We start from the raw sequence: 19,070 nt of genomic DNA, 5'->3' as shown, positions 1-19,070 counted from the left end.
AAGCAACAACTTTGCTCTGTATATCATAGGTATAAACAACAATTGTCTCTGGCAGCTGAACAAGAATGGATTCTGGAACAGAGTAAAATGCAAGCAGAACTGGACTGGCAGCAGCTCTGTGAGAATGCTGAAAGTAATTGGTATCAGAAATCAGAGGATCTAACACAAAGCCTATCTTCAGCAAGAGAGCAAGTGAGAATTTCAAATTAACACTGTTTAGGAACCATCTGTTGCATAGAGTACTATGGAGTTTTTCCATCATGGTGTTTCTCAGGGGAGGCATGACTTTGGTCTTCTTTGATAAATCTGTAAAACAGTAATTCTCTGTTGTGCACAGCAGTTCATCAAAGATATTTGATCAGAGACCAGATTAATTTTCATGGACAACCTCTAATAGTGGTCTTTTCTCCCTTGTAATGAAGTCAAGTCAGCTTGAGAGATGCCACTGCTTTTCTCTTGGCATTGTAGCAGAAGAGGAAAGATCCCTATTTCTTAGAGCAGTCCCAGGCCAAAAGAGTTGCATATCACAGCACAGCTTGCATTCTGTCAAGGGAACGATATTGATCCTGGAAAACTCAGATTATTTTGGGGGGGGGGGGGGGGGGGGGGGGGATATATTTTCTGAAGTGTACAAGCTTCTGTTTCTGAAAAGTGAAATACATGTTTGGAGACTATTACACAATGGGCTAACAGTAATTCTCAATGACCAGTTGCCTAGTAAATTCATGGGTACAGGGTAAACACTTGTTTACAAAGTTTAGAATGCAGGCATTTACTCTAATGTTTTATTTTACCATTGTCTTCTCAAAGTGAATCATAAGCATCAATAGGTGTAGCATAGGAAAACCTGAAAGATAAATCAACATTGTCCATTTCACATACAGAAGATGAGACAGTGGTGGAGGCAAATTATTTTTCTGTGAAGACAGTTTTTGACAGAGCCAAAAGGGATATACTTTAAGTCCCTGTCCTGTGATTTAATATATCTTTTCCATTTCCTTTGTCCTTGAGATGATGACATCCTCTGTTTTCCCTCCCTTCCTTCCTTCCTTCGTTGAAGCTCCGCTACAAAAAACAGACTACAGGTTGCATGAAGTGAAAACTGTTCTTTCTGCTTTGACTGTTAAAAGAAAACAGATAATACAAGCATTGTTTAATCACAGTATTTTACCTGAAGGGGAGAAACGGGTTAGACAAGACTTAATGTTTTAACTTGGATGAATTCATTCTGAGATGACAACTTTACCAGGCTTGTTTCCACTGGACTTCATGAAAGCAGTTCATCTGTTTCATATGTTTAATTCAAAATATAGACACATCTAGCCTGGAATACAGATAGATTAGGTGTCACAGGCTTCACTATGGCTCCTATCCATTACTCACTGGCAAAAGGAGCAAGCTGGATGTAGATAGTTGCTCCAAAACAGGACAGTGTACTGTACCATCATGGCACATCAGAATGGGAAGAATTAATTTCTGGAATGTACCTGAGGCTCTGTTAGGTGCAATTCAGGGCAGGTTTTAAAGTTTTAAAGTTAGAATTTTAAAGCAATGCTTCAAAATGCTAATTTTCCAGCTGTTTAAAATAATGTCTTATATTTTAGTATCACAAACTACTTTTTCTTTCATTGCTATTTATTAAAATACATATATTTTAAAAAGCCAGTCAAAATTGCAAATGTCACACTGATTTGAAGCCGTGCTGAAGGATAATGCATTATGAGTAGAAACTTTTCTTGGAAAAGAATGAAAGTAAACAGTGTGCTGCAGTGCACCCTACTGGGCAGCTACAGATGCTCAACAGTGAGCAGTTCAGAGTGTATTATCAGAGATTGCTGATGAGAAAAAGCGCATTGGTAAGCAAGCCTAGCGTTTTCTGAATGCAGTGTGGTGTATTCAGAAAGATAATTCCTGAAAAAAAAAATTATATTAAATTAGACAAAAGTAGACTGCTACAATTTCATTTCAAACTGGACTGATTTGCAAACTGATCATTCACATACCAAGAGAATCAGAGTTAGGAAGGAGTTCTTTTACTGTTCACATTCACTGTTGTCTTCCACTGTAACTGTTAATGTTGTTGGCAAGACTAGTACAGTACCTGCAGCATACAGGTCCTTTCTTCAGATCGGTCTGAGACTCCATGAGGGTGACAAAACCTGGGTTTTGTCAGCCTTTTCAGTTTTGGAACTCTGTAATACAGAGTGACACTTGCTTATCATTTCATACTTCCACCACATATAATTCCAAAACTCAGGCTTCAAGGCCCTTGTGAAGGCAGAAACTTCTGACAAATGTTCCTTTTACATTGTTCACTGTTAGCTTATCTGTAACTAATGCCCAAAAGGAAGACATTGCTACTTGTTTTAGAATTGGAAGTGCTTAGAGGTTTTCTAGATGTTGTCCATTGTCCACATTGTCTAGGTGTAATCCATACACTCGTTACTCTTTTCCACTTTAGCAAAGGATGTCCAGCCTCTTTATGTTCTTTTGAAGAAATGATCTTCAATGACACTTTCAAGAATTTGGCAGGTCAGAAAGGGGACTGCTGTTGAGCCAGTAAGTTCTTTAAGGAGATGGTTTACCTATGCATGGAACAGAGAGAGATAGCACACTTCCAAGAACAACAGTGATAAGACAGAGCCACCTCTGTAGCCATCCTGCTCCCCATCTGTGCCTTCTCCTCCATCTCAGGTTCTCATCATAGCACTTTTTTCCCTGGCAAATCCCCAGAATAACCAGATCTCTTTCTTTTCTTCCTATGGTTCTTCTCTCCCAAGTCTGTTCATGGATTGAAAGTATTAGGATCTCTGTGTGTGGTGTTATGGAGAGAATGTGTTGCTCATTAATGAAGCGTCGTTACTGTGTTGTACTTTTATTTTACAGATATGTCAGTATGATGATAGTTCTCTGCGCAGTGATACTCCTACCTTGAAAATAAAAAAGCTGCAGGAGGAGAATGCCAACCTTCGGGCTGCTATTGCACAAATGAGGAAAGAAATGGAGAGCCTTGATGAGCAGATATTTTCCTCTCTTCCTCTGACAGAAAACAGACCGCTTGCAGAGCAAGGTGACAACTCTCACCACAGAACTAAATTCAGTTAAGGAAGTGTAGTGGTCATGGTCACAATGTATGAGGGCTACTCAACCCTCGGGTGTGTGAAGATTGTGACTGTGGGGTTCTCAGGATTCCACAGTACACAAGCAGACAGAGGTCTGAGATTCTGAGAATTTCTTTAGTACAAATTACTACAAAACTGTTATTAGTATTATTAAAGAAGCAATAATCTTGGTCAGCTGATAAATGTAAGTTTTCCGAAATGTATTTCAGTTTTCTTTATGGCTGAAATACTTCATTCAACTAAAATAATATTTCTTAATCCCTTTTTAAAATGTGTGGAGACTATATCCAATCACTGAAGGAGATGATAATGTTAAATCTGAAATTTTTAAGACAATTTGAGAGTTAACTTGGAGGGGCACTTCTTATTTCCGGAAAGTCATCTGATCTTTTCCCTGACTTTTCCATATATATCAATATGTTCAGACTCACATTTATGCTGGAACTAAAAGAATATTTTTTCAGGTTTAACTTCCATTTATTGGTCATGTTTTTTTCAGCTGTGATTGAAAGAAGCTACTATGTCTTAATTATTCTTGTTAGATTCAGTATTCCCTGTTTCCCTATAGTGATCAAATAATGCAATATTGGAAGAAATAAAACTTCTCCTTACCCACAGACTGACCCTTCTAAATATGTCATGTCTAGTCACTGCTGTATTTTGTAGCTGACTGATGTTTGCGTATTGTGAGACTGTACTATTTTTTATATTTCTTCAGCTCTGTTTACAGTATATCTACTGAAGTAGTGGTATACATGTATATTAGTGAGACAAAGTTCTGAAGCAGCTGTTGCTATGAAAACCTAAACTCTGGATAAGTACATATACATTCATATTCTACCCCTCTTTCAGGTTCATTGTGCACAAACAAAATTTCAGCTGGAACCACTTTGAGCAATATCAAAGTCAGCTCAACTAACTTGGGTATAGTATACCCAGACACAGAAAAGGTATGAAGAGGCTTGAACTACCTAAAATATCTGTATGCACATGTGTGTGTAATTAAATATATAGCATATTAATTTTGTTTGAATAAATATTGAAAACTGAAGCAATGTATGCTTGTGTGGTCAGTTAGTAATGAGTGTAAGTTAGATGAGAACCAGCAATGATTTTTTCAGCCAAAGTTATGGTCAGTCTTTTTGGGGAATAAGTTCTGACTAGTCATTCCCTGGTACACATCACTCCTGATCTTTCAAGCCCTTCTTGATTTTTTTTTTTTCCACTTGAAAGTTCTTAAACTATTGTGCATCGCCTCTTCAGGTTTTGCATTGTAAATCCATATTTTAGCCTTTTTTTAAATACCAAAAAACTTGTAATGTGCTTTGTGATAAGGTGAACAGAGATGAAATAGTGTCACTGCTGGACTTCGAAGAGAAAAACAAGGATGGGATCTTTTGGGTAAATACTTTATCATAATGTATACGTGCGAGCGGACTCAATTAGTGTGCAGAGACAAAACTGATTGTAGAGTCTTTACTTTTCACTCTGCAGCCTTTCTCTTTAAAACAACATTTTAAGTCATTATCTTCCCCAATTGTGTGTACGTACGCAATGATTACACAAAGAAGGGTTTGTGGTAGCTTGCTGTCTGCTATAAAGTGTGTTTTTTTCAACTTTTTATCTTAAAATTAACTGCTCTCTAGTTTGCAGTTATAGTGTCTATCCTATGTGTATTATTTTACAGTTACAATTAACAATATTTGTGGGAACATTCCAGGCTGTTGCTGTGTTTTGCTCCACAGTTTAATTTGCCCTATATTGCTAAGAAAATCTTGAAAATGGACCCTCAGAAATGGGCTTGAGACCTCAACTTTACACTTTTTCTTCAAATGGCTTCTAACGTTTGTACAAATCTCTAAACCTGCAGACCACACTTTAAAAATACTCATTTGTAAGCACTACGGGTTTTTTTTCAGGAGCCAAAACCCAAAGTTCTTGAAGAAAAGATGGTAGATCTTGGACAACAGTTACCTGATGTAGGTCCTGGTGTTGGCCTTCAATATGGTGTCAGCTGCACTCTACAAGGAATGCAAAATAAACTGAAGGAAGCAGCAAGGAAAATCTCAATTCTGAACCAAGAGAAGCAGCAGCTGATTGAAATGGGAAACAGACTCAGGGCAGAAGTCGGAATGGTATTAAAGGAAGGTAAATTTATTCTACAGAAGAGTGCTAACATATATTTAGACTAAAACAGGAACCCTTTGAGCTGGAGATAGCTAGGCTTTCCTATGAAAACAAAGTGCTGCACCTGATTGATTCTTGATCTGCATAGTTCATGTGAGACTGCAGTGCTAATTCTTGCAAGTAAGATTATCCTGTAATAAGAGGTACTAACATAGAACAATGAGAGTCTGTAGGCAGTAAATTTTTGTTGATGAACACCTTAGATGAAGGACTCTGGTGCTTAGATGTCAGTGTGGGAACTGGAAATTGAATTAAGACTTCTTTTAAGAGCAGAAAAGATGCAGGTTCTCTCTTGAATTGAAAATTAATGCTTTGTGAAAGTGGAAAACAGAATAAGCTTAATATAGAGTAAACTTGAATTGAGTATATATAATACATAAGAAGATGTCACTGTGGACATTTAAGTTTCATGCAACAGTTGCTCCGGCAATGAATGAAATGAAAAAACACAAGGCTCATTTCCACATAGCACTGAATCTATCTGCAGTGAGAAGGCCTGCGTTCTGTGGTTCATTTATATCCACGGCAAACATTTGCTGGGAATGTAATATTGATGACAAAATAACCATCCATATTTTATCTCCTTTATAGGACTTTGGCATCCTGTTAGCTCTAAGCGCTGCACAGTTTGTATTGCCTCTGGTAGTCTTTTTCCAAGAGAGCTTGTCAAAAGAACACAGTGTCAGCTAGCAGCTTTAAAGCGTCTACAGCACAGGCTTACAACACAGGTAATTATATGCTCTCTGAAATCTAGTGAAAATGAATAGTTAAACCAGTTCTAATTCCATGAATATAACTTCCCTTAAATTTCAGCATTTAAATGTCTTATTCTAACTTGAGCTTGCGTCTTCCTTTAGTACCTTGGAAGATTTCTTAGAATCACAGAATATCCTGGGCTGAAAGGGACCCATGAGCATCTTCACGTCCTGACTCCACACCGGGAAACCTAGAATTTAAACCATGTATCCAACAGCGTTGTCCAAATGCTTTTTGAACACCAACAATCTTGACGCCATGATCACTCTGTGGGGAGCTTGTTCCAGTGCTTTACCACCCTCTCAGGGAAGAACTTCTTTCTCATACCCAGTCTGAACTTCCCCCGATGCAGCTTTAAGCCATTCCCTCACATCCTGTCACCGAACTCCAAAAAGATCAGCACCTTACCCTCTGCTCCCCCTCAGTGAGGAAGTTGTAGATAGCAATGAGGTCATCTCTCAGTCTCCTCTTTTCTAAGCTGAACAAGCCAAATATCCTCCTAAGTCTTGCCCTCTAGTCCTTTCACCATCTTTGTTGCCGTCCGATGGACACATTCTAATATTTCTATATCCTTCTGATATTGTGAAGCCTAAAACTGCACACAGTACTCTAGGTGAGGCCACACCAGTGCCGAGTATAGTGGGACAATCACTCATTTTGGCTGGTTAGCTATGCTGTGCCTAATGCATCCCTGGATACAGTTGGCCCTTTTGGCCACCAAAACCCCCAGATCCCTTTCTGCAGGGCTATGGTCCAGCCTTTTGTCCCCCAGTCTATATAGACATCCAGGATTACACTGTCCCAGATGCAGAATCCAGCATTTGCTTTTTAAATTCCACACAGTGATTGCCAAGGACTCCAATCTATCGAGATGTCTCTATAAGGTCTCTCTACCCTCAAAGGAATCAGTGAGTCCTCCTAATTTACTATCATCGACAAACTTACTTGGTGTGCACTCAACGCCTGTGTCCAAGTCATTGAGGAAAACATTGAAGAGAACTGGCCCTAAAATCAAGCCCTGGGGAACACCAGTAGTGACTGGCTGCCAGCTAGATGTCACTCTGTTTACTTAAAGAGTTATATTGGGACGTCAAAATTAACTTTTTATAACATGATTTTCATCTCAGGAATTGCAGAAACACTTGTGTTAATGCAGCATAAACGCAGTCCTGAATTACATAAAGCTTAGTTTTAAATAAGATAGGTCATTTGAAGGATTTGCAGTATGTTCTAAGATAAACTTGAAAATGATTAATCAGTGAGCATATTTCCAAATATCCACAGCGGTGGGATTTTACAGCACCCTTGTCCAAATTATTGTAATAGCACATTTTCCATATACAAAAGCAAGATATATCATTAACTCAAATCTTAGATTTTGTAATTAAAATACAACTTCTAACAGTTAAATTGCAGCTTTCATGACAGAGACAAATGTATAAATCCTGGCTCCTCTAGTAGTTAGTGGCAGACATCCCAATGACTTCAACAGTCAGGATTTCACTATGTACTTTACTTAATTGATCAGCAGATTTGTTCCTGTGAGGATTGAGTCAGAGCAGTTGATTGTCATTGTAGTTTTGAGGGCAGTAAACAGTGTTATTTCAGAAAGGGTGAGGTTGTTGCTCCGAGGTATAAAACTCCAGTAGAATTATTAACCAAGTTCAGTTGGAGAAATACTTCCTCTGAGAACCTCTGTGGGCAACTTGTTCCAGTGTTTGATCACCCTCCTAGTAAAGAAGGTTGGTGTTTGGGGTTTTTTTTTCCCCCTTGTGCTTAAGCAGAGTGTCCTATACTTCACTTTCTGCCCATTGCCTCTCATTCTTCCACTGTATACCACTGAGAAGAGTCTGACTCAGTCGTCTTTACCTCCTCCCACCATCCCCATCAGGTGCTTATACATGTTGAAGAGATCACTCCTGACCTATGTCTTCTGGACCCTAAACAAGGCCAGCTTCCCCAGCCTCTCCTCTTATGTTTAATGCTCTAAGCTCTTCAAGTCCAACCATAAACCAAACACTACCAATTCCACCTCTAAACCATGTCCCTAAGCACCTTGTCTACTCATCTTTTAAATACCACCAGGGAAGGTGACTCCACCACCTCCCTGGGCAGGCTGTTCCAATGCTTGACTACACTTTTGGTGAAGAAGTTTTTCCTCACATCCAATCTAAACCTCCCCTGGCACAACTTGAGGACATTTCCTCTCATTCTGTCGCTTGTTACCTGGGAGAAGAGACTAATTCCCACCTCTCTACAGCTTCCTTTCAGATATTTGTAGGGAGCAAGAAGGTCTCCCCTCAGCTTCCTCTTCTCCAGACTAAACAATCCCACTTCCCTCAGCCGCTCCTTGTAAGACTTGTTCTCCAGTCCTGAGCATGATTCTGATCTCTCTCTTATGCAATTTCAGAAGGAAATAGGTGAGTCAGCTGTTAAACTGTCCAGAAAGCCTGGAAAGTGGTCAGATAACAGGTGAGCTTACTGTGGAATGCCTCAGCGTAATTGTGGATATAAAATTTGTTCAGGATGCTTGTGAACATCTTAGTAACTGCAAGTCACAAGCTTGGCTTCTTCTGTTCACTTGAACTTCCTATTCAGTTAACTATTTCTTAAACTCTTAAACTGTTAACACCAGGAGTAATTTTTACAAATGAGATTAGTGTCCAGGAAAGCATTTGAGTAGACCTTTTGTAGCCTGCTTGTTTCATCTGTGCACTGCTTGAATCGAGTTCAGAAATGTATTACCTAAATGGTTATACTAAACATGTAAAAGTGATTTTCAGATCTGGGCAAAATTGCCACAATTCAGAGACACATTTTTTTACTTCTTTTTTTTGTCTTTTCCACCTCTGTAATTTTTCTTTGTTTCACAATTTGTCTTAGACCTTAGCTCCTAAGTTGAGACCAGTGAATATTCATTGCCCATCCATCCCAGTCTTCTGCCTTATTTTTTAATGAGCTAGGTACTGTGTTTGCTATTTTTCTGACATCTCATATCTCCCATGTTCTTTTTAGAATCACTAAAGATTGTTCTTGCTTGTGTAAGAATAAATAGATTTTAAAAATGCATGGCTCTTGGAGATGTAGCATTTGACTGTGAGTTTCCAGATGGTGCGCTAAACTGCAGGAGTAGTAGTCCAACCTCTTTAGCTCACAGGTTGCTTGGAGGTCATGGTTGAAGTGGCTGTCATTGAGGATCTTTCCAGCCCTGGAACCTTTGGCATCATCTCTGTTACTGCTGGAAATTGTCCAAACTAGAAAGAAGGATTGCCCTTTTTATATCCAAGCTGTTTGCCTTCAGTAGTCTCATTCCAGGCTGCTCATTACCCAGAACATACTGCTGAGGCTTCAGCTTCTGCACTGAAGCTGAGCTACAGGTTGAGCTTCCAAACACGCTATTCTAGTTTTTCTTCTAGGTCGTCACTCTTACTAGCCAGGCTACATTTGCTCCTGTGTTCAAGATCATAATCTTTAGCAAAAACCGAGAGAATTTATTACTATCATACCTACAGGAATTTCAGTGTCAGTTACTTTATATGATGGGCTCATGCTTTGTTTCTTTAGTCTTAAATATATAGCAAAAGACGTTGATGTTTATTTTTGTCTCCTTTGACAGAGCTGAAGTATTTTGCTTTTAATCAAATCTCACTTTAATTGCTGCATGTTAAAAGTTGGTGAAACTTTGTGGGATAATTAGGTTTTTTTAGTTGCTGACAAATTACATTTCCTTAGCTGCTTTATTTTATGAGGTTTTTTAGGAATTCTTTGGGAGTTTTTCTTCTGTAATTTAATTGTTGGAAAAGACAAAATTGAAGAATGACTCTAACAATATAAACTTCAGTAGCAAGCAGGATCATACTAACAGCAGCAAGACGTGTAGATTTTTAACAGATCTAGTAAGAGGTTTATTAGGAGGGTAGTTTGGCCCTGTTATCTGAAGGGAACATAATTTTGTTTAATAAATTAGTGATTATTTTAACTCTAGCAGTGTAACAGCAAACTGAGCTATTAAATGTGTTATTTGTATAGACCATGAGTAATTTGTATTAATGTAATATTTTATATTAGGAGCTGCAGTATGCAAAGCAACAGCATCCCTCAAGGATCTCTTCTCTAACTACCTGCCCTAGCTTAAAGAAAGAAGCTCCAAGCAGCTGTGAGGAAGAAACAGAATTACCATCCACTGAGGTACAGTGCAGTTTTATCATCAATGTGATTTGCCTTCAGTTGGATATTTCAATTGCAGCTGCTCAACAGTCATCTCCTGGAAGACTTAAAAAAACATGTATAGGGTTTTTTTTTAAGTTATGCATTGTTCCTGTACAAAATAGTAATTTTTAACACTTAATAAACTAGGGTTTCTCAATCACTTTCACAAAGTTTTAAATAATCTTCTTGTACCACCTTTCAAAATTAAAAATAATAATTTTATTTTGTCTTGCCTCTTGCTGAAACCTTCTAAGCTTTACAAGACCAAGATGCCACTATAAGATTTAACCAATTTTCAGATGTCTTTGGTGTGAAAAGTATATACCTCTGTAAGATTGTGTTTGAATTTGAACAGGTTCAGCTAGATTTCTCTATTGAAAATCATGGGCCAAAGCAACAAAAGGCAGATACACCCATGAAGATTGTTCCACTCCGGCAGAGTCCTAGTCAAGCCCAGCAGGTCCGGTTTTCTTCATCTAGAGGGCATGATTTCTGCCAAGGTATTTGGCAAACTTTAGAAACGGGATCAAGCCGTTCGATTTTCAGTTCTCAAAAGAACACTGACCAAGGTAAGTAAGCATGCTTTGTAAAGTAGTCACAGTATTTTGCTTTTCTAGAACAGAAGTACAGTAGTGGATTCTGCCCCCTTCCACTAATTTTTTTACGTGATTGCTACTTTTGTTACAGTCCTGTAATCAGAATCTGAAGATCTACTTAGTTACTTAGAAGGGAATTTCACTTTTGCTAGCAGAAGTAAGAATTAAGAGGAGTGTGTATATAGCGCTCTGGTTTTAATGCCATTGTTGCAAATACTTCTCCCCTTTTACTCCTAGAAAATTCAAATACCCTTCTGTTTTGACATAGTCTAAACCTTATCTGGAGGAGATATGAAAGTGTCTTGTCTGAGAATTGCATGCTTCATCTATTGCCAGGTGGCTGTTAGATCAAATTGTAATTTGGCAAATCTTTGCTTAATCATTATTTTTGTGGCAGGTTAATAGCCAGTACAGTACTACTTAGTGTGGTAAGACCTAAAGGCCAAAAGTGAGATAATGAGTGTAAAGTGGTATATGCTGTGGGCACAGAGTGTACCTAGGTATTGTTATTCACTGGAATTTTTTAGTCCAGTGCAACAAGTTGGAATATAAAGAAATAAAAGCAAACACAAATTCTTATATGTGAGACAGCATCCTGACCTTCTATGTCAGACAGTGTCAGGGTTAGGATGAGAGGAGAAAGTAAAACCTAGGTCATCTACTGAACATTAATCAATGTTATACTTCTACAAAAAGCACCACACGTTCTTGGAAATTTTAGCAGGAGCACCATTTGTAAGGTATGTGCAATGAAGTGTAGCCTCTTCACAGGCAAATTGTAAAGGAACTTTTTAATGGTAGCCATTATGTTGAGCAGTGTATTGCAGATGAATGTTATGTCTCCCAAACTCTTGGCCTGTTCATGAAGTAATCCTGCACTGGCAAAACTTTGGAAAACTCTTCTAACACGCACTGTGGATGGGACAAAAAGTAATGGCCTTAAATTATAATACTGGAAAAACTTTAAAGATAGCTAGTAGTGGTGTATGTTCCCCAAAAGGATTGTAGGTCTTTATAAATAGACAGACAAACATTTCTCCAGAATGTTCCAAGTAAAGGTGATTTTTATTTTTTAATAAGAGGCATAGCATTCAATAAATTATTTCTTACAGTGCTGTGGGGCTTGTGTGGGTTGCTGGGTTTTTTGGTTTTGATATTTATCATCATCATTATTCCTGAGATCTGATGGCAGCTGTGGAGTAATATGACAGCCGTTTAACCTTTTCAAATGGGCTTTATATTAATAGTGACCTGTTGCCATTACATAGATACTTGTGTGCCATTAACCACATACCAGACTGCGGGAGCAAGAATGCAACCAGTGGGTTACAGGCAGTGATTTGTTCCCCTCTGTTTGGTACTTGTGAGGCCACATCTGGAGTACTGTGTCCAGTCTTGAACCCTCTGGTACAAAGGATTGAAAACTAGAGTCCAATGGAGAGCCACTAAGAAGGCCAGGATGCTGGAACACTTGTTACACGAGAAGAGGTTTAGAGAGCTGGATTGTTCAGTGTGGAAAAGAAAGTGTTAATGTGTGTTCGGATTGCATGCTTTTTAACTATCCAGTGAAGGATTCTGGAGAAGACAGAGCCAGACTCTTAGAGGTGCACAAGTGGAAAAAAAGACAGTGGACACAAGTTGTGTGGAGTGATAAGCACTGTGACATTTCACCCGGAGGTCCTTTCCAACCTACATTGCATCTATTTTTAAACCAGTGTATAGATGCAATGAATCATCTCTAGCAGCATACAAGAAAAAAAATACTTAAAAGGGTTTTCAAAATGAAGAATGGATTATAAGTGTATTTATTCACAACAGCAGTGCATTGCAGGGACAAAGTAATCTGCAATGACAGACTGTAGGTCTGGAATGGACATAGTGCTGACAGTCATGATTCATGTGCTTTTTTTTGTGGGGCTGGAACTGAAACAGGGAGAGTATTTCAGGTCAGGCCTATATTGACAGGGTAAGCAGAAGGATGTCTTTGAAACATTACTGATAGTGCCGTGCAGTTTCATGCTGCTGTATGCATGATGCAACACTACTGGCAGCCTTACAAGGACATCAGTTTCTTAACGTCTAGAAATTTCCAGCCACCATTGCAAAACTTACTGTAGATTTTTTGAGATCTAGAGAACAGTGAAAGGGAAAGATGATACTGCCAACATGAAACAAATGAAATATCAATAAGGGGTGATATTTTCCTGAGAACAACCTTAACTTAATCTCTGCATCCAGATTTACCCTAAGAACACCTGAGCAGAGCTTCTTACTCAAGCATGCAGGCCCTGAAATACTGCATTACAAGAACATGACTTAAATATTCTTTTATGTTGCTTAGCTTTCTTCTCCAGGAAACCATCCAAATGGTATCCTTAATTCTACTAGACTGAATTCTGCATTTCAGAAAACAAGATTGTGAAAGCAAAATCTTTCGTTTTTGGAAGAATGTCACCTCAGAGCAGAATATACAAAATTTTCAAGGAGTTCTGCATCTGAATTTTAGCAGAAGCTTGCATTATTTTTCATACATGAGCTATGGAAAATTAATTTTAAAAAATAATCTTTCCTGTTTATAACCACTCATTTGAATTTAATACATTAATCAAACACATGGTTACAGTGGGTAGAACCATCATTAAGACAGGAGTGACTTGGTACTGGGCTTTCAGTTTCAAGTGACACACACACTTGGAAGCTCAGTAAGAAAAAAATACTTGAAACAAAGCAAGCAAGTTAGTTTGCTTATTCAAACGTTTCTTTTACATGTTCAACTCTATACAAATCTATCACACTACTAGGTGTGTTTTATGGGCATTTCTGGTGAAATAGAAACAATTGTAGTGTGCAAATGATTTTCTGAACCAGTTTAACAACTTAATTAATTTTTTTCATGTACAAAATAACCTATTGGGACTTAAAATGGTTGGCATGTCAAGTAAGCCCTCCAATTTGCCATATTTCCAGCATGTGACAAGATTCAGTGACTCATGTGTTTTGGAGTGTTTATGCCTATGTGTTAACACTGAATTACTGAAGTGGACTGTTATATACCTTATTCATTTCACCATTGAATTCAGAACTGGTGGAAGCTTTCAAGCAAGTAAGAAGGCTATGAGATACTTTAATTTTCTCTCTCCGTACTCTGCCTGCTGATTTTTAATTTGTACTGTAGGAATGAGATGAGATGGATTTGATAAGTTGTATGTTAATTCTGCAGATAAGCAGAAATAAATTATTTAGAAGGAACACAGGTTCCTTGTTCTGGTGTTTTTATTGTTCTGTATTATTGAAAGAAAAAGACCCTGCTACAGAAGTAGACAAGTACAAGCCATGACATTAAAAACATCAGTGTTATGTACATAGACTGTACTAGTAAGAAATACACTTCTGTATTTCTTTCCTTTTTAAATGCCCTATCTCAGAGATTGAAAGCAGGTGGGAGATGTGGGTTGGTGATCCATACCATATGCATCTTGAATACTGATGGCAGACCATCCTCAAAGGAAAGTTGCTTGTCAGAAGAGTGGTATGCCTTCCTCTGAAAATCATGTGTACAACCGTGTGATTAGCTTCTGTACATGCTGCAAGGTTTCTCTATTCACCTATGTGCTATAGGGCCTTTTTTTTATCTTAGAATAAATGTTAGGCAGGAGGAGGGGAAGCTTTGTAAAACATTTAGAAAACTGGAATTTATTTTTCTTCAAGTAACTTAGCTTAGTAAAGTTTTTACTTGCTATTGGAGCCACTTACTAGTTTGGGGTTTGGGGTTTTTTTCTGGAAAGACAGGCAAACATCACCTGTAAAGTTTGACTGTAAGACTGCATTTAGAGTGAAGCCTGTACTGTGAAGGGTGCTTTGTGGTACCATGTGAAAAGGTCCTGATCAGCTGTATCTCCTTGGGTCAAAAGAGGCTGGGGTCAGTGCAGAGGAAATCAGAGCGTAAGGCAAGCTATATCTGCACTTAGAATGTCCTCACTAGTCACTTGTTTTATACGCTTTTGGGGTAGATGAAACTTTGTATTTTCCATGCCAGAGGAGGGCTCTGGTTGTGGTGGCTGGTTCTACTGTAGATTTTAAGAAATCCCACCTCCACAGATAGTCAGAACTGTGTCCTGGGCGTATTAATTTCAGTTTACATTGTAGCCTAACAAAGAACAGGATTGAGTTGCTTTGAAGTAAAGTAACTTTTCTGGTTTACTACTTGAACTTGGACAGGGGAGTTTCTTTTACTATAATTCCCATTGTTACTGTGACTTGCAAAGCTCTGTGGTCTGAAATTCTACACTTTATGGATCAAAAGTTATCTTAAGTGTTTCCACACTAGACAGAATTTCAACAGCTTTGACATCACTGACAGTTCTAAGAGCAATCCATGTGGGTAAAAAGCTGGCCAGAAAAAGAATCTGGTAAAATATTAACCAACAGAGAGTGCTCTGGTTCTGGCTTCATTCCGGCTCCAATCAGAGAAAGACCCATGATTTATTTTCCGTGTTACATAAAACTTCATCTTTGAAATGTTTCACAAATATTAACTAATCCTTTAGTTACTTTTTTTTCACTTAAATGTTCTTCTTCTGAATAGGAACTTCTTGATGTTCCTTCACTGTTAGCCACAAACAAATATCTAGTCACACGTTTCTTAAATGAAATTTTATGTCTGAGGAAATTTCAGTTTGCTCATACAATATGTGCACCTGTATGTCTTTAGTTCTGAAAAAAAAAAAAATCTCTGAATATTAATTTCTGACTGTAGTTAATACACATGAAATAGAAGATAGGTAAAGCGTTTCAATACACTGAACATTTAGGTCCATTTTCAAAAGCAATTTACACTCTTAACTATGATCTTACTAGCTCTTGTTGCCAAGGTCACTTCTGAAAGTAAGTTACAGGCTTGTAAATTAGGTGTGCTTTTTCATTGATTGTGAAAGTCAAGCTACTGTATTTAAGTTTGACTGCACAGCGCATAGGCATGCTGATTTCATTCAAGGTCCTTCACACATGTCCACAGTCGCAAGCAGACCCAGTAACATATGAAAGTCCTTATTCAGTGTTCTCTTAGGATATTTCACTTTAAATAGCATTTCTAATTCTGGGGTATTGGTTTTTTTATGTTTTTCTATTTTGTAGAACTAACCTTAAAAGTTTGCAATTTCATAGTTTTAAATTGCTGTCATGTCATAACATGGATTTTTGACAGTCCAGAACTTTACAATATCCAGATAGAATGCTTGTGTTCTGTGCTGTTGTTCCAAACACCTAACCAAGTAGCCTTTACTAGTTATAACTGTAGTGTCTCTGCTAATGTCAAGAGACAAGCATACAGAAGATTTCAGAGGAAGGGATGCATGTGATGCACTGGTGCTTGATTACTTTACATTTGAATCTACAGGATTAGAGTCTACCACATTATTTCTGAAAGTCATCCCCTTGGTTGAATACAAAAGACCCCCATCAAAACTGAGGAAGTATTTCAAAAAACAGAATGTCTGTAAGCAGTGTTGATTGTGTGCTATTTCTGGATCTACTCATTGCTGTTATTTAGACCACAAACAAGGTAATCTCATTCTGCTGTGGCTCCTGTTCAAGCAAAATAATCTTTGAAGCTGTATCCAGTACCTTTCAGACACTGCTGCCTACACTGTACTAAACTGTTGATGTTGTGAAATTCTGCTTTATTATCTGCCAGGTATGGTCGAGGTCTAGGGTAATGCAGTATAATGATTAAAATCCTTTTTCCAGGCAGGAAAATACACCCAAAGGTCTTCCATAGGCTCAGGCATCCTCTTTCATCTCTTCTACATCTGTAGGTAACCACTAGGTGGCAAGCTGAACAACATGATTTCGCATCAATAGCACAAGAGTCTGCTGAGGTTTTGCCGCCTGCAATAACAAATGCCACCAAGCTGACTCAGTGCAGAGATTGCACACACATGAGCTTGCATGATTGAACAGCTGGTTCAAGCTAAGCCTGAACATGAAAATTATCTTGAAAAGTGTCATGTTATGACACTAGCCAGTGTGTCATGCTTTGCATAAAGCTATAAACCCTCAATAGATTAATTCATTCCATAATTCAAGAATATTTTTTTATTTCCTTCCATGTAGAATTTTGTTTGGACTTTCTACCGTGCTCTGTTGACTATGAAAATGTACCTCATCCTACTAATACTTTACCTTCGTCAGTTTGTGCACCTCCTGTTCTTGCCCTGTGGTGGAATGATACCTGGGACTGAAGCCTGTCATGCTCAAAAATTGAATTAGTACAGAATGCTGTAGTGTGTGTTATTGCAAGTATATTATGACTATTTCTGCTGTCTGCTTTGGCTCTCCATAGAAAATTTAAAGTTAAAATCTCAGTGCCTTGAAAAATAAGGAGTAAGTGGCTGGAGCCAAGCTTACTGTGAATACTGTGCTTGTGTTCCACTTATCTTACCTGATGAAACCTGTGATAAGACTAAAGTTCAGTTAGAGATACTAGTTTTCAGGGAATTACATGAGAGGCTGCAGAATGGACTCCCCATTGGCATTAGGACTCCCTGCTTCCCAACCAAAGGTGTTACTTTTTAAATTAGTCCTCTCTAGTACATACAGATATTTTAGACAACGAAAACAAATATTTCCACAGTAAATGCCTTCCTCTGTGAGAGAAGATGAAAAAAAAAAAAAACAACAAAAAAACCCCCAAAAGATAATGGTAAAAGTGCAGCTTTGTCAAGCACACAGAATTTTCTTCGAGCCCTTTGGATCATGCATATCCAAACACATTTTGCTGCAGCATTTCTGGCTGCTGGTGATTTCTTGAAACAGATCAAACTATTGCAGCCAACTACTTTATCACCATTTTACAATATGGGAACAGGTAGGAATACGGGAACAGGTAGGTCTGATTTCGTATTGTATTGTCCGGTGTGTTGGTATTGCCTTGATTGATACAGATGCTCTCTCACAATGGAAAGAAGGGTAGACTTGTAAAATGTGATGTTTAAAAACAGCTGAACAGATAGGTAGTGCTTAACATGAACAGTTACACCAACCATTCAGCTGTCTTCCTTCCTCCTCTCTTAAGCAGTCTGATGCTCATGGAGAATGAACAGGTACAGATTGAGCAGGAGATGCTGATATATTACACCATCAGCGTAGCAAGCCTTAATGGACAATTCTGTGCCTCTTATGTACAGAAATGGTTCTGTTAACTCACTCAATGTAAGACTTGGACAATGTGGCACTATGGCAGCAGTATATTTAGAGAAAAAGAGTAAACCAGTTCTCTTCAACTATCCAGTCTCATAATTAAATACAAATATAACTAAAAAGTATTTTTCTTTCATGTTTTGAGCAGTGGAGTTTGAAGTTATACGTTCAACTGAGCAATCTGAGGAATCTCAGCAAAATATCAAAGCCAAGGATAAACTTGAAATGCCGGCTGCAGATTTGACAGTCAGAGGAACCAGGCTGGAAGTTCAGCAGAAGTTAAAATGTAGGAATTTATCTTGTGCTCGTCCCATAAAACCAAAAATCTCTTCTAACATGGCAAAAATCCGCAACTATAATATTAAAGACTGATTCCTTTGTTGTCAGCAAGTTCCAGGTCCACACTTGCTATTAACTTACTTTGACGTTTGTAAATCGGATGTAAATATCGGCTTCATTTTCGATTGTCAAGTTGGGATATTTGCAGCCAGAAGAGAGAACAAATACCTTGCTTCATACTGTGAACCTTAAAGTAAAGGGTTAATCTGTACATTATGAGATTACAGTCTTCACTGTTAATACTGATTTATTTTAATTATATATGTTAAATAATGCTTGCGTCATTGGTTTAGAAATGCCCAGTTAATACATCTGTAAAGCCTTATGCCTTTAGGCAAGGCTTGCAGGTCTTTAGCAAATATTTTGTTGAGAAACTGTAGATGTGATTTAAGCTTAGAAGTGGGATGCCTCAACCTACTTGTTTTCTTATAATTAACAATGCAACCGTTAATCCTGTGCAGCTATCTTTCTACTGGAAAGAAATGGGTTTGAAAAGATTACACCTGAAACTGTATTGTTTCTCATCTTCTGTAGCTCTTTCCACTTGTTCAGACAGCATGAAAGGGCATAAAATTAAACATCTGTTATCACACCAGTTATATTTTTCTTTAACAAGAGATTGCATAGAGTTTAAAGCAGTGAAAAACATGGTCGTTAGCAAAAC

The 19,070-nt window shown here is 38.1% G+C and overlaps 1 protein-coding gene across 1 annotated transcript in view; it reads left to right on the top strand.

The window, feature by feature from the left end:
• Positions 1-18,439, top strand: part of CCDC57 (coiled-coil domain containing 57) — a gene marked incomplete at its 5' end in the record, with an annotated part of 24,500 nt that extends 6,061 nt beyond the window's left edge. Inside the window, 9 exon segments of the mRNA XM_029085750.1 lie at positions 30-192; positions 1,054-1,188; positions 2,887-3,070; positions 3,975-4,072; positions 5,042-5,270; positions 5,901-6,037; positions 10,134-10,253; positions 10,630-10,843; positions 18,216-18,439. Of these exon segments, the coding sequence (XP_028941583.1) occupies positions 30-192; positions 1,054-1,188; positions 2,887-3,070; positions 3,975-4,072; positions 5,042-5,270; positions 5,901-6,037; positions 10,134-10,253; positions 10,630-10,843; positions 18,216-18,439 (1,504 nt within the window).
• Between the last annotated feature and the right edge of the window lie 631 nt (positions 18,440-19,070).

The sequence above is a fragment of the Antrostomus carolinensis genome, unplaced genomic scaffold (assembly GCF_000700745.2).
Source record: "Antrostomus carolinensis isolate BGI_N321 unplaced genomic scaffold, ASM70074v2 scaffold9717, whole genome shotgun sequence".
Taxonomy (NCBI): domain Eukaryota; kingdom Metazoa; phylum Chordata; class Aves; order Caprimulgiformes; family Caprimulgidae; genus Antrostomus; species Antrostomus carolinensis.
This window is presented reverse-complemented; position numbering and strand designations above follow the sequence as displayed.